Below are 16,202 nucleotides of genomic sequence, written 5' to 3'. Positions count from 1 at the left end.
ACACTCTTTATCAGGAGGCAGTTGGTCCTTCCCCTGTGTGATCCTCTCTCTTTGTCTGGATCATCTGAGAGCCAGTTGCAAACATGAGGCTGTCCCCCTCCAAAATACAAACCAAAGTAAACACTCCAGTGTTCATTTCCCCAAAATAAGGACGCTCCAGAATGAGACCAGTGCAGCCATGAGACACCATGCCGCTGTCCCCCAAGCCTTCAGGATCCATCCAGACTCGCCAGCTTGTGCCCTTTTCCGCCCAGTCCGGGATCCAGTCCAAAACCCTGTGTCATACTCGACTGCATGCTTGTGGACCCTCTTCAGTCTGGGAGAATTCCTCGGTCTCGCCTTGTCTTTCATGACCTTTAAGAGGACAGCTCTTTGATTCTGGAAAAACCCCTCGAACTCTGTCTACCCAGAGTTTGCTCCTGACCAGGTTCTGGCTGGCCATTCGGCTCAGGCATCCCACGGATGTGCTGCTATGCCCTTCCCAGCGGGTCCTGTCCCCGAGCGCGGTGTGATGACCGTCCCGCCACCAGGGCTGGCATTCCTGGTCAACACCGGGTCAGGTTGACGCCCCCCTGGTTTCTCCACCCTTAAGTGGGTCCAAGACCACATGATGTCCTTTACTTCTTTAAATCACCCACCTGCCCTAGCGTTGTTTGATGGCTACCTGAAATGACCACCACTCCCTCAGCCCGTGAATGGTGATTTGGCTTCTGTCGTTCCTCCTGCGTTTCCAAGTTGGCCTTGTAGTGGAAAGAGGAACTTTTCCTTTCCCCCCTCTGTGTGTTTGTGCGCCTTCGTAACTGTGTGAACCCATGGATTCTTACTTTACTTGATGGGTTACAACCCATTAGTGTCTGTATTTTTTTTTTTTTTTTAATGCCCCAGTGGTCCCAGATTTGGCCAGCAGCAGCCCCTTTGAGATAGTTCTTTTTTTTTTTTTTTTTTTAAAGATTTTATTTATTTATTTGACAGAGAGAGAGAGTCAGTGAGAGAGGGAACACAAGCAGGGGGAGTGGGAGAGGGAGAAGCAGGCTTCCCGCTGAGCAGGGAGCCCGATGCGGGGCTCCATCCCAGGACCCTGAGATCATGACCCGAGCTGAACGCAGACCCTTAGCGACTGAGCCACCCAGGCGCCCCTGAGGTAATTCTTAATGTCCTTTTGACTGACCTCTCTCTGCAGAGGGAGCTGGGAAGTAGACGTTTGTGTGTGTACACACTCACCCCTACACCTAGCTCTGTTTTTCACACACCTTGGACTGCAACACAGCTCTGGGAGTGCTTTGGAGCCTAACCACCTTTTGTATATGCAAATCCTCTGACTGCGGGGGGGGGACCTGGCTCCCACCACCCTTGACAGGGCTGTTTTTCTGTTACCCTCCCTGTGGGTAACACAGGGGCAGCCTCTGTCCCTTCTGTGACCTTCCTTGCCCTGTTCATGGGAGGGGAAGAGAAGCCTGATGGCTTTCCATCTGACCCATCAGAGAGAGAGGAGGGTGAAGGTTTTGTTTTGTTTTGTTTTAACCTGGAAAGTTCCTTGCATTCATGGGTCTGTCAAACACTGGGCTTGCCCCAGCCCTCAGGGGCCTCTCCGGACAGCCCCGCCTGAGAGAACCCTGTTTTTCTATGGCAGGTTGTTCTCCTTCCTTTAGACTTCGAACCCGCTGTGCTGTGGATCAGCCTGTCAACCTTGGACTGTGCGGTCCCCTTCCTTTTCAGACAACTGTACTGAGGTGCGATTGAATAAAAGCTGTACCTAGTGCCTGTCTGCAGCTCCACGAGTTTGGAGCTGGGTGCACACCTGCGACACCCTCATCGCCAACAAGGCGTGAACACGTCCCTCACCTCCCAGACTGTCCTCCCACTCTCATGATTGGTGTCAGTCGTGATTACTATTCAGTGACTCCCCAGGACTTTCAGCCTGGGGCCCTTCTGGGACACAGAGCCTGTGTGTAGAGCCGAGGTGCTGGCTTTTTAGACCCGAGTGTGACTGCTTTCCCTTCTGAAGCCTGACCCTCCCCGCCTCCTTCTCTGAAGGGAGGGTGACTCATGGCCCTTTGGAGAAGCACTTGTTGATGCAAACGTCCCTCCCTGACATTCCAGTGGAAAATCAACCCTTTGCTGGCCTGGCGAAATTTACAGTGGGCTGGTCCTGGCAGCTGGCGGCAGCAGCTGGTGGTTAAAATCTCGGACGGATTTTTTTTTTCCCCCTCTGAAAAATATTTCAGTCACTCTAGTCTGAGCACCAGCACTGGTAGAATTCAGAAGCCATTTATAGACTCTTACAGTTGGCCCGAGAAGAGCTGCTTTGTAGGAATCCCTCCACTGACCCAGAAGTCAGCTCTGCCCCATTCTTAGCCGTCGGAAACATAGCTGGGTCACTAGGAAGTAAGACAAAAGGCCTTAGAGCTGCTGGTACACTGTGAATTTGATAATTTTTTTTTTTTAGCAGTTTCATGTGGTTCAAGCTAATGTGTATATATACACATACACTTATATTTTAAAATTATTATAATGATGTATGGTTTATAAACCTTTATCTGTGCTTAGTAACTCTTGGCTTACGCACTATTCTTAACACCCTCAGCCCCGTGTCTTAGTCTGTGCAAGAGAAGCACAGAACGGAAGGCCCAAAGTAGAGAAGAGGCAGGTGAGTGAGCAGAGGTGGTGGCTGACAGCCTGCGAGTGCAGGGCGAGACTCAGTTGGGACGATCCTTGGGGACCGTGCAGTCTAGTGCCTTTGCTTTTACAGACGGAGAAGTCACCTGGCTGAAATCCCAAGGTGGGGCCTGTCCAGAGCCCTGCCCTCTGGACTTCATGGACAATTGTGGTTTTAGTGCCATAGCATACTTGGTCACTTACATCATAGTTACTCAAGATGTTGATTGTGTTGCGTTGAGAAAAAATTTCATTGTGTTCAGGATTCTCTGTTCAGAAAATTCAGAGAAGGGGCACCTGGGTGGCTCAGTGGGTTAAAGCCTCTGCCTTCGGCTTAGGTCATGATCTCAGGGTCCCGGGATCGAGCCCCGCATCGGGCTCTCTGCTCAGGGAGGGAGTCTGCTTCCCCCTCTCTCTCTGCCTGCCTCTCTGCCTACTTGTGATCTGTCAAATAAATAAATAAAGAATCTTAAAAAAAAAAAAGAAAGAAAGAAAATTCAGAGAAGTGTCCAATGTGCTTTCAGATATAATTCCTCCCAAAGAGTTAAAATAAAAAAGCCACCCTGTAGAATATGCAGGCCGTATCTGTTCCTCCCCAGATCCTCCCCTTGTCCCGGTAGTGCCTGATGAGTCAGGTGTGGCTGTACTTCTGCATCAGGACGGGACGAACTGGACAAGTCTGGGTCCTCCCCATGGAAAATGTGAATACAAAAGTGGGCTTTCCTGCGATTTCCTGCGATTATCCCATCTCTGAAAACTTTCCCTGAGTTATGTACAAACTGAAGTTGTTCCCTGTCACTTAAAATTGTCCTTATGTATGCTTTCTTATTTATTTTGCTTATAAAACCAGGGCACGGTCAGCACCCAACTAGAAAACAGAGCTAAATCCAACAGGAGAAAACACTCACGGGGTACCTGGCTGGCTCGGTCAGTGAAGCATACGACTCTTGATCTTGAGGTTGTGAGTTCGAGCCCCACGATGGGTGTAGAGATTATGTAAAAATAAAGTCTTTTAGAATAAGTTCACTACTGAAGAAGAATTACTGTTCACACCTTGGCATGCATCCTCCCTCACTGCCGGGTACTCGTTCACTTGGTTGCACACTTCCTGCGTGTGTGTTTATACATACGTGTACATATATACGTATACGCTCACAGACCTCAGTACACACACACATGAATGTCCCTGATAGTTTTAAAACCTCTTTTTAGTTAACAATGGATATGTTTACCTGTAGGTTTACAGAGATCTACCTTAATCTTTTAAAATACCTGCTAACGAGCCCATTCTGTAGCTGTGCCTTCATGTGATTTACTGTCCCTTACTGGGGGACATTTTGGTTGTTTCTAGTTTTTTTGTTTTGTTTTGTTTTTTGCTATGATGGTCACAGTTATGATCAGCATCTTTGCTCATACCCTGAATCATCTCCTTAAAATAAATTCTTGGAAGTACAACAACTGTGTTGAAGGAAACAGAGTCTTTTATGGCTCTCAGTGTGTGCTGCCAAAGCTCCTGGGTAATGTTTTTCCACTCAGGTTTTTTTTATGACTTTGGAAAGTTGCTAGTGTCTGTAGCTGAGGATTCGCCTCCAGGCTGGCTCCTTCCTTCTTTCCCCTTGTACCCATTTCTCTCGGATTCCGTGGGCAGGGTCCCAGGGCTCTGGGATCCTGTTCCGGGGGATTTGGGATGGTGGATGGGAACAATAGAGGAGGACGGGAGCACCACAAGGTCCATGGGGACGAATAATAAGGGGTGGGCGCGGGCATGGGCTGGTCAACTCATACTTAAAACATAGTTTCAGGAAACTCAGCCTAGACCTCCCCGCCTCTCATTCATCTCAAGGCCAAGGGCAGCCCTTTGTGGCAGATTTTGGGCTAATTCCTTGGCATAGGATCCAGTCCCTTGACCTGCCCGTGGGGTCTGGCTCTCGTCCACCTCTCCCCTTCCTAGTCTCCATCATCCACACTCCTGCAAGAGTGACCTTTTGCATTCATTGCTCCCAGATGCTGAACTCCTTCCTGGTTCAGGGATTTCAGGCAGGTGGCTTCCCTTACCTCAGACACTCTTCATTTCTCTCACTCTTCAACCTCTGGGACACATCCTAGAGTGGTGGTTAAAAACATGGCCCCTAGCATCAGGCTTGGGTTTGTAACCTGGTTCTGCCCCTTACTAGCTGTGCAACCAAGGACAAGTTACTCAGCCTCTCTGTGTCTTGGTTTCCATATCCATCAAAAGAGGATAGCGAGAGTACCCACCTCACAGGGCTGCTGTGAGGACCATAAGTGGTGACATCTATGAGCACTTAGACTAACAGTTCCTGGCGTGTAGTCATTATCACCGACCTGGCTGTCTGGACTCAGTTTACCACTCCAGAAGGAAATATTCCCTACTCCCACTACTGGCCCAGACCTCCTGGTTTATGCTCTTAGCCATCTGTATGGTTCTTAGTGTCTACTACAATTATTACTAAATAAATAAGCATTTTTAAAAGATGACTCTTGCCCGAGACTCTCAACTCCAGTGGCATGGCCCCCCTCTTTCTTGTTCACGGCCTAAGAGCCTGTATGCATTCGCTATCCGCTCAGGGAATGAAAGAGATCGTCCTGCCCCTTACTGCCCAGAGCCAAGTTTATCAGAAAGACAAAATCATGGTCCTCCCCGATGAACTAGTAAGACGCACCTGATTATGGAAGGGGTTAACTAGCAGAGTGAGCTGAAGTGACCAGTGTATGACAGTGACCCATGTCCCTCTGAACTTGCAAAGCCTGCTGCTCTTGGAGGCTGTCTGGTGTCTACCTTCTCAACAGATGAAGGGCCAGTGTTGCTTTTAAGTTTTAAGTTTCAGGACGCCCTGCCGGCTCAGTCGGTGGAGTGTGTGACTCTTGATCCGGGGGCGAATTTGAGTCCCACATTGGGTGTAGAGATTACTTAAAAATAGGATCTTAAAATTTTTTAATATATTTTTATTAATTTATTTGACAGAGAGATAGATCACAAGTAGGCAGAGAGGCAGGCAGAGAGAGAAGGGGGGAAGGAGGCTCCCCGCGGAGCAGAGAGCCCGATGCGGGGCTCGATCCCAGGACCCTGAGATCATGACCTGAGCCGAAGGCAGAGGCTTAACCCACTGAGCCACCCAAGTGCCCCTTAACTTTTTTTTTAAGTTTTTAATACATATAGATCAAAACTTTAAAAAATACAGTTCCTAGAAAATGAAACAAGACTCATGGCCAGGGTTTCTCAGCCTGAGCACTACTGATGTTGTGGGCCAGGTAGTTCTTGGTGGTGGGGCTGGCCTGTGCCCTGTAGGATGTTTTGCAGTATCTTGACCTTTATTATTAGATCCAGCAGATGAAATTACTCTCTGAGGTCGCTCTGCAGGCTTCTAAACTTGCCCTGGGTTTCTTTGCTTTTAACAAAGCCCTCCTGGGCCAGCGCCACCTGTGGGCCGCACTTGGAGTAGCAGCAGACCCCTCGCTTTCGGCCCCGCTCGCGGTCCACATAAAATGTGCTATTCAAACACACTGAAAACTTTTGGGAACATTTCTGAGCCTTGGTTTTTCCCTCTCCTCTCCCCAGGTCACATGTAGCAGATGATGTCATCCAGCCAGCTGCCCTTGAGGACCTGGAAAACCCACTGTTAGCTGCCTCTTCACACCACAGTGATGCCCTCAGCCAGGTCTCCAGAGATCTGACGGCCCAGAGGTACCTGGGGGCTGGGTCTGCGTCTGGTGGTGGGACCCCCGGGCCCAGGCCCTGCGGCTGCCTCCCACCTCTCCCTCCCCTCCCCTGCATGCCCACCTCTACCTAGGTCTACATGCCCCTCCTACATAGGGCTAGGGCCCCTTCCTTAGGCAGCTCAGGGGACGCCAGGAGGACCCTGCCCCAACGGGCATTTTAGAAATTTGTTCCCTTGTGATCTTCGAGGGCCTCTGTTTAAAATAGAAGTCCTCTGGGGGAAAGGACGTGCTATTTATACATTGCCAGGGAATGACTTGGTTAGCTGCCTCTGACCTCCCAGGACACGAGCTGCGTTAGCTGCTTGTTTTGTCTTCTGGGGCTGCTGGGAGGAGAGAGGAGCAGGCGGCACGAGGGGGAACGGGAGCAGGTCCTGGGCCTTTGCTTGGCAAACGGGTTTGGCCCGCGGGGTCTTCCCTCACCTGCCCTTCATGCCCCAGCAGCCCCACAGCCGCCGAGGACGTCCTCGTCGCACTTACTGCGTTTGAACCGGGCTTGCTCAGAGTCAGCCTCAGGACGTGGCTCAGATGCTAATACACACGCACACACACGGCCATCTCTCTGTGCACACCTGCTCCTCCCCACCCCACTCCCCAAGTGTATGCATAAAGGATTATTTCATGTATACAGACACTCACATTTTTTCCAGTTTTACTGAGATTTAATTCACATAGGACATTGTATAAGTTTAAGGTGTTATACACATTTTATTTATTTTTATTTAAATTTAATTAACATATAGTGTATCATTAGTTTCAGAGATAGAAGTTAGTGACTCATGAGTCTTATATAACACCCAGTGCTCAGCACATCACGTGCCCTCCTTAATGTCCGTCACCCGGTTACCCCACCCCTTCACCCGCTCCCCTCCAGCAACCCTCAGTTTGCTTCCCATGATTAAGAGTCCCTTATGGTTTGTCTCCCTTTCTGATTTTGTCTCCTTTTATTTTTCCTCTCTTCCCCTCTGACCCTCTGTTTTGTTTCTTAGAGTCCACGTATCAGTGAGATCATATGATAATTGTCTTTCTCTAACTTATTTTGCTTAGTGTATTACCCTCTAGTTCTATCCATGTCATTGCAAATGGCAAGATTTTATTTTTTGATGTCTGAGTAGTAGTCCATTATGTGTGTGTGTGTGTGTGTGTGTGTGTGTATCACATCTTCTTTATACATTCTTCTGTTGATGGACATCTGTGCTCTTGCTGTAATTTGGCTATTGTGGACATTGCTGCTATAAACATTCGGGTGCAGGTGCCCCTTCGGATCACTACGTTTGTATCTTTAGGGTAAATACCCAGTAGTGCGATTGCTGGGTCATAGGGTAGCTCTATTTTCAACTTTTTAAGGAACCTTCATACTGTTTTCCAGAGTGGTTGCACCAGCTTGCATTCCCACCAGCAGTGTCGAAGGGTTCCCCTTTCTCCGCATCCTCGCCAACATCTGTCGTTTCCAGACTTGTTAATTTTAGCCATTCTGACTGGTGTGAAGTAGTATCTCACTGTGGTTTTGATTTGTATTTCCCTGATGCTGAGTGATGTTGAGCACTTTTTCATGTGTCTCTTGGCCATTTGGATGTCTTATTTGCAGAAATATCTTTTCATGTCCTCTGCCCATTTCTTGATTGGATTATTTGTTCTTTGGTGGTTGAGTTTGGTACGTTCCTTATAGATTTTAGATATTAGCCCTTTATCAGATAAGACATTTGCAAATATCTTTTCCCATTCTCTTGGTTGTCTTTTGTTTTGTTTTTTTTTAAATTTTTTAAAAGATTTTATTTATTTATTTGACAGAGAGAGATCACAAGTAGGCAGAGAGGCAGGCGGAGAGAGTGAGAGGGAAGCAGGCTCCCCGCCGAGCAGAGAGCCCGACGCGGGACTCGATCCCAGGACCCCGAGATCATGACCCGAGCCGAAGGCAGCGGCTTAAACCACTGAGCCACCCAGGTGCCCCCTGGTTGTCTTTTGGTTTTATCAACCGTTTCCTTTGCTGTGCAAAAGCTTTTTATCCCGATGAAGTCCCAATAGTTCATTTTTGCCTTTGTCTCCCTTGCCTTTGGAGACGTATCTGGCAAGAAGTTGCTACAGCCAAGGTTACAGGGTGCTGCCTGTGTTCTCCTCAAGGATTTTGATGGATTCCTGTCTCACATTTAGGTCTTTCATCCATTTGAGTCCATTTTTGTGCGTGGTGTGAGGAAATGGTCCAGTTTTATTCTTCTGCATGTGGCTGTCCAATCTTCCCAACACTACTTGTTGAAGAGACTGTCTTTTTTCTACTGGACATTCTTTCCTGCTTTGTTGAAAGTTAGTTGACCGTAGAGTTGAGGGTCCATATCTGGGCTCTCTATTCTGTTCCATTGACCTATGTGTCTGTTTTTGTGCCAGTACCATACTGTCTTGATGACAGCTTTGTAATAGAGCTTGAAGTTGGGGATTGTGATGTCACCAGCTTTGGTTTTCTTTTTCAACGTTCCTCTGGCTATTTGGGGTCTTTTCTGTTTCCATACAAATATGACACTGTATAAGTTTAAGGTGTTAGACACAGACATTTTGATTTATGTTTGTATCACTAAAACAACTCCCCATTTGCAGTGTTCCATGGCACTAGGGAAACCATGGTGAACAGGTTGCTCCCATTTGACCCCGACCTGGGAAGCTGGTTGGGGCACACCCTCCCTTAGTGAAGGCTGGAAGGGGGCTGAGATCATCCTCCTCCTGCCATTTTATGGAGGGACCCAGAGAGGCGAGGGGGAAGCTTTCTGAGCACTGGATGCAGGAGGACTTGGCTGGGCAGCTCTGTGGCTCCGAGAAGAACTAAAGTGCCCTTGGGTCTCGGTCAGTGTTTTCAAAGTCCCCTCCCAGCCCTTAGGCTGTATTTTAAGTGATGTGTCCCAGACCCTCCAGTGAGGGCTGCTCTTAAACCTTGCAGGCAAGGCAGCCTCCTTTGCTCCAGGTGCCTTACGGAGCAGGTCACATCGAGTGTCCCTGTAAGTCCTCCAACAAACAGCCCTAGGAGGTGAGGGATTCTGTCCTGGACCCCTTTGCCCTTTGACATTGGGGCCGACGGAGGCTGAGTCACACTGGTGTGTTCAAGGGCAAGGCGCTGGTGAGCGGCCCCGCTGGGCTCTGAGGCGGATTCAGCGTGTCTGCCAAGCCTGCGTTCTGAACGTCCCCGGCTGCGGGTAGAGCCCGTTTCCTCCTTCCGTGACGCCTGGGGTTCCACCTACATCCCTGGCCTCTTTCAAGTCCAGGGAAGATGACGCATTGTAGAGAAGCCGTGTCGCCTCGGACCATGACCGAGAGGGATCACAGGATGCAGGAAGGAACCCGGGGTTACGTCCCGATTTTCTCAATGCTGAGAACGTGCCCGGCTTTCTAGCTTCATCTCCCAGTGGACAGATTCGGGTAGAGTCCAGTGAGCGACTTGGGGGCCTGGCCAGCATTACTGAACATTTGTCCGGAGGTGCATTGTCTGGATTTTACTGGAAAGTAATAGAAAAGGGGCCGTGCTGGTGGGGGCAGGGATGGGGCTGGCTTTGGTCACTGGCCACTTCCACAAAATACCCCTTATGCGTTGCTTCGGTCTTCGTGAATTTGCCTCCCACTATGGTTTGTTTGTGACCCCGAGATCAGTGCTCACGGCTCTCTCGTGGCCTCTCGTGAGCGTGCACAGAGCAGCGAGGGACTCGGGGGTGCCTGGGGGGGGGGTGTGCCCAGCTGGGGTAGAGCAGGAGGCCCTGTCTTATTCCAGCTCGCGTGCCAGAAACAAGGGTCCTCTCCTGGTATATTTACTGCCACGGTTTTTATCACGTTGTGCTTTTCGTTCATGGTTTTGCCGCTTACAGTGGCCCCCAAGTGGAGTTGCTGAAACACTGTGGAGTGCATTTTGGTGCAGGAAGGCTGTGGTGTGTCTTCTGTAGGGGCTACTCCTGCTAGACAAGCAGCACCTGGGCGTAAGGGGAGCCGATGCTGTTGGCTGTGAACTCAGTGATGTCCAATAAATGAGGCGTTTTCACACAGAAATGCACGTAACACAGGGTTACGTGGTGACCCGTTGACAAAAGAGCTGTGACCAGAAGCTTGCGGGAACCCAAGCCAGCACACCCCCTGGGGACAGTGGGTCAGAACTAGCTAATTCGGTGTCCGTGACACCTTTCTAGGATGTAACCGCGTGAATAATAAGAATAATAAGAATCAGCTGCACCTGACCCTGCGGATCTGTGGGAGTCACTACGAAGGGCATTCTGGGCGGGCGGGGACTGTTATCAACGTCAGCCGAGGCCCCGCGGGGGCCTCCGTCTGGGCCTGTTGGGGCTGCTATGACAAAGCATCCCAGACCGGGGGCCTCGGAAACAGCGGAAATGTGCTGCTCCCAGGTCTGGAGGCTGGACGGCCCAGCGGCCGGGTGAGGACCCTCCTCCACACTGCGGGCTTCTTGCTGTGTCCTCATGGAGGGGAAGCGGTGGTGGAGCTCGGTGGGGTCTCTGAGAAGGATGCTGATGCTGTCTGTGGGGGTGCTCTGGACCTGGGCACCTCCCAAGGGCCCCACCTCCTAATTCCAGCACACTGGGGATTAGGGTTCCAAACCGTGAGTTGAGGGGGACACTAGCACCCCCCTCGTATCCCCTTCTTCATCCTGCTGAGAGTAGTGGCAGGAGAGGCGGGGCGTGAGGCATGGGGGCGGGAGGAAACAGGCAGAGGAGACACGTGACTATCCCTCGAGAGGGCTGCCCCTCCCAGGAGCAGGGTTGGTACTTTAAATTTAAAAATTAAAAAAAAATTTTAAGTGGGGCTGGAGGGTTTGCTTTAAGTCACTTTTGTTCCTCCCTCCCATTCCCTGTAAATTCTTTGGTGCTATATCCTTCCCTCATGAGCTGTCTTCTTTCTTTCTTTCTTTCTTTTTTAAGATTTTATTTATTTATTTGTGTGTGTGAGAGAGAAAGAGAGAATGAGAGAGGGAGCGGGCATGAGAGGGGAGAAGTCAGAGGGAGAAGCAGACTCCCCGCCGAGCAGGGAGCCTCATGTGGGACTCGATCTCGGGACTCCAGGATCATGATCTGAGCCGAAGGCAGCTGCTTACCCAACTGAGCCACCCGGGCGCCCCGAGATGTCTTCTTTCTGAATACGGAAAAAGAGAGATGGCATCCCCGTCTCTGAGGCAGTTCTCCAGCAAGGTAGAAGGGATTTGGTTGTGCCCCATCTCCTCTAGGAAAACCGCTGGAGGACATCCAAGAGTGCTCCTTGCTCAGGGAGGAGCCTGGGAACCTGCTGTCACGGGCTGAGCTTCCCTTTGTGCTGTGGGCCGCCCCGGGCCCAGACCTTAGAGAACATTCTGCAGATGACTGCGTTGTCAGTGGCCGCTTATACTCCCACCTGTTAAGTACGTTCAGAAATGTTTTTAAAGCCGTAGAATCGCTTAGATGAAACCTTGCAGCAGTACCACACTTATTAAACAGAGTAGAACAGGGCAGTCTGCTCACACCCCAGAGCCTCAGGTGCTTTTCCTTTAGTCGGGAACCCCAGCCGGAGGGTCCCTTTAAACCCTGGAGTGCTCCCTTGGACACCGAGGGGCAGCCTCTCAACTGACTCGGGTCCGTGGAGGCCAGACTCCAGTGTGCGCCAGAAGAAGCCAGTTACAGCACACATCGCTGCCCCGGCCTTAAGGTGTCTGACTGGGGAGGTCTGGCGAGCAGCCCCGGACTCGACATTCCTACGGGTTCCCCGGTGACGGTGCTGCTGGTCTGGGCTCCACACCTGGAGAACCACGGGGGAAAGTGGTCCTGTCCAGATGCTGGTCTCCTCCCTTGTCTGGCTACCAGCAGCTCCCCAGGACTGGAGACCTCTGCCCCAGCTGGTGGCCGCAGTTTCCGATTTCTGTCATCGGCAGGAAGTGCCGGGAGCACAGGTGGTCCCTCCTGCCCAGGGTCCGAGCCTCCAGTTCAGAAAGTTCTGAAGTTGGAAGTACAGGGAATTCGTCCTGACTTACAGCTTCTGTTTTTCTTCTTGCTCCCAAGTCGTTTTGTTTATTTTGGCGGCATCCATGTGCACAAAAAGATTTTCAGCTGTGGGTTAGCCCGAGTGGGTTCTACCGCCTCACAGAGTTCAGCTGAATCTTTATGTAAGCGAGCGCCTTCGGAAGAACTGAATGACAAAGTGAAAGTATTATTGTTTTTGTTTTAATTTAGAAATGGAATCACCCAGGGGCACCAGGGTGGCTCACTTGGTTAAGCGTCCGACTCGACTTCAGCTCTGGTCACCATCTCAGGGTCCTAAGATCGAGTCCTGCATCCGGCTCTGTGCTCAGCGTGGAGTGTGCAGAGATCTTCTCCCTCTCCTTCTGTCGCTCCCTCTCTCTTTCCCTCAAATAAATACATAAACCTTTTTTCTTTTTTTAAAGAAAAGGGATTACCCAAAAATCTTCTCTAAATAACAGGCTATCAAAAAATTAAAAGTAAATAACAGAATTCCTTTGTGCCATTTAAAAGAGATCTGTGAAAGGTACACGCCGACAAATCCAAACGACGTGGCCAGTTCCCAGCGGGCGTAGGGAATCGGGGTGCATCTCTGCGCCTGCTCAGGGCCTTTGAGGTTCCAGACCAGCCGGCTCCTATGAGATGGAGGCCCCCATCGGCCGTGTTCAAATATTGACAATTTCCTACTTCAGACGATCACGTGATGTTCTTGTGGGTTTTCATGGGCCTCGAGCAGCTTTACTATGTTGGGCTGAAGAAATCCCTGAATCTTGGATATCTGAGATGCATTTCCTTGTGTCCTCTGCCTCCCCCTGTCCGCAGTCTCTGTCACCAGGGCCTGGGAGGGCCTGGAAGGAATCCTGCGCCAGGAAGCAGGACCCGGGTGACCGGGTGACCGGTGACCGGTGGCAGTTCCTGACCCGCCGCAGAGGCCCTCACGTAGGTCTGGGATGGTGCTTATGACCTTTCCTGTCTTAAGTAGACGGTGTTGCTTGACTCAAGCTTAAAAGTAATTTTCCTTCTGTGAGCACAGGTTTGTTCTATGGAGGGAGAGAGGGTGAGTATGTACTGGAAAGGAGTGACTACCCCCGTTCAGGGTTAACTGTGCACAGCCAGCCTCCAGCTGGACGTGTGAAGGTCAGCGATGTTTAAGGGGCTGTTCGCACTCTCTCGTGGGCTGGGTTTCACATGCTGGTTTATCTGAAGGGAGACCAGAAATAGCTCGACGGGCCTGCCTTGGAGCGTCCAGCCAATTTGTAAGCTGGTCTGGGCACCTTGGATTTGGGCTTTGCTGCTCGGCGGCCGCTGACTGTCAGAGGAGTGTGCTGTGTCTCCCATCACCCGGGCTCGCCTTATCGAAGCACATCCCTCTGCTGGCCTGCTGTCCAGTGCCTCGACCCACTGAGCTGAGCTCCCCGGGGCAACAGCGTCCAAGTGCTTTCTTCCCTTTAGCTTGCAGCTGACTTTCCATCTGAGCTGAGCCCTTGGCCTTAGCGCTCACCCGATGACGTGATCGTGTGCACTTGGGGATTCGAGGAGGAAAAACCAAGCGCCTGTGAGGAAGGACGGTTGTGCTAATACCTTCCAGATGGTGATGTGAAACGGGAGATAAGATGCTGTCGCCCATCTGGCCCGACAGGACGTGGTGTGTTGGGCCTGGATCGTAGGGCTGTTGTCACCCTCTGTGACAGCCAGGTCACTCTCTTGCCTGTCCTTGGATAGGGGCTTCATTTGGGAACTCTGGCCCATCTCTGAAATGCAGTTTGCTATCAGGTCTCTGGGGGATCTGCCGGGAAGGGCTCAAAATCCCAGAACAGGGAATCAACAGGCAACAGTGAGTGACAGCCCCTCCCCAGGGCCAGCCCTGCGGGGCTGGCAGGCCGAGCGCAAGCCGAGCTTTGGCACTGTCCGTGTCTCTCAGGTTCTGTCTGGGGGGAAACTGCATCCGAGTGAGACCCGTTGTTTGCGAGTGAGGTGCTGAGTCAGGGATGGTGAGTTCTGACCATTAGTAATGACTCCCTAGGGATCTGTGTCCCGAGGGATTGGAAGGTCCCGTACAGCTAGACCTAGCAGGAGAGGATGCCATGACAGTAAGTTCCATCTGCCTCCTGGAAGCGAGGTGGCTTATGTGCCCTCTGGGAGTTAACGCTTCTCTTTGACACAAAAGGCTTAAATTAAATCAACATTTCTGTCATCTTCCAAAAATATCAACACGCTGTGAATTTTGAATTCAGCTTCTTTGTTATTCTACTAAGACTTGGAAAACAATGGTTAACGCTTCAACCCGGAAAAGGGGTCTGAGAGTTTTACTAGAAAGACCTTCACCTGCCCTACCCCCGCCCATTTTACAGGAGAAGAAATCAAGGCACGCGAACGGAAGTGACACGAGAAGAGACGTGTGAGGCCCTCATCTCCGGGCCCTGGCTGCTCTGCCATTTCAGGGTCTGTCCAGGAGTCCTGCTGAGGCCGGGCAGGGGCACCGGGCATGGCCGAGGGCCCATCTCCCTGAGAATGATGTCTCAGGACGAGCCCCGGCGGGTCAGGGATGCACGAGTGGAGACGGGCTGGCACGGAGGGGCTGAACCGTCCCCACCTGCTTCTCATCTCTGCTCTAGCAGCGCTGCCCTTCGGCAGCCCGGGGGGGCAGTACAGGTACCGCGGGTAAACTCTTCCTTGGGGTCTAAAACAAGGACTGGCTTCATGGACATGCCACCCAGACAGTTACCCAGGGCCTGGTGCTCAGAAGGGCCCTGTGCTTATTTCAGTGCTGTGCTTTCACCGTCCTGAAATTCCTGGTCCTAAAATTCTCGATCCTTCCGGAACATGGGGCTCTGCATTTTCGCTTTGCATTCTTTAACATTCCACTTTGCTTGCGAATTAGGTTGCAGGTCCTGCAACTCAGATTCCGAGAAGGTGGCCCAGTTGTCCCTGCTTGTCTGTCAGCTGTCAGTGGCCTGCCCTACCGGTGGGGGAGGTCAGGGGCCGCAGGGAAGGAGCTGCCATGTGTTGAGCATTTAGCATAGGCCCGGCTGTGTGCGGGGGCTGGAGAACCTGCAGTGGCCGAGACTTTAGTAGGGGAACAGGACAGCCTAACTGAAAACAGGGTGCTCAGAGGTCGGGGCCCAGCCCAGCCTGGCCTTGCAGGGTGGGCGCGGTTACCCCCACCTGGGGTGGGCCTCCGTGTTTGGGTGACACCCCAGGATGACTATAGGGGGGGGCTGGGAGGGGCCTGAGAGAGTAGACACGCAGGGGCGGCGTCTGCCGGAGCCCAGGCACAGAAAAAGCTGCCAGGAGCATCAGGGGATTGGCTTGGTGAGGTTAGATCAGGGAGAGGGAGAGGACAAGCCTGGGAGGGGACAGGGTCAGGGATGGGGCACAGGAGCCCATGAAGGAGGCCAGGGAGTTTTCTCGCCTGGATTTCTAAGGCTCTAGAAAGTTTCAGGCAAAGCAAGGCCCTTATCAGAACTCGAGTGGGGTTATCCTGGTGTCTGTGGGGGTCGATGTGAGGGGACAGAGGAGGCAGGCAGAGCAGGTCGTGGGGGAGTCCGCTCAGAGGGGCGGTGGCCCTCACCAGCAGAGACGGGGGGGCCAGGACAGAGAGGTTCTGGAAGGAGGAGGAGGTGACTCAGCAGGAAGGGGTGACGGAGAGGCAAGGACAGCCCCAACTTCTGGTGCTGATCTGAGTCACCGGGCGCTTCCCTGTCGGGGCCCAACCTCCCTGGTCCCTGGGGCTGGGCCAGCAGCAGGCCGGGGGGTGGGGGGTGGGGGGGGTCCATTCCTATAAGCACTTGTGTCACTTGTTTGGTCTTTGGGGTCCTGAGAGGGCATCACAGGAAGGACGTG

The 16,202-nt window shown here is 51.8% G+C and overlaps 1 protein-coding gene across 3 annotated transcripts in view; it reads left to right on the top strand.

Moving 5' to 3' along the window:
- TACC2 (transforming acidic coiled-coil containing protein 2) overlaps positions 1–16,202 on the top strand; it is a 137,401-nt gene that overhangs the window by 31,743 nt on the left and 89,456 nt on the right. For all 3 annotated transcript variants that reach the window (XM_080822630.1, XM_080822631.1, XM_080822632.1), the window contains exon 3: positions 6,233–6,358. In XM_080822630.1, the coding sequence (XP_080678756.1) occupies positions 6,233–6,358 (126 nt within the window). The remainder of the gene's footprint in view (positions 1–6,232; positions 6,359–16,202) is intronic.

Source organism: Martes martes (assembly GCF_963455335.1).
Source record: "Martes martes genome assembly, chromosome: 14".
In the NCBI taxonomy this organism is placed as follows: Eukaryota; Metazoa; Chordata; class Mammalia; order Carnivora; family Mustelidae; genus Martes; species Martes martes.
Note: the sequence above shows the minus strand (reverse complement) of the source record. Positions and strands in the feature narration are given on the sequence as shown.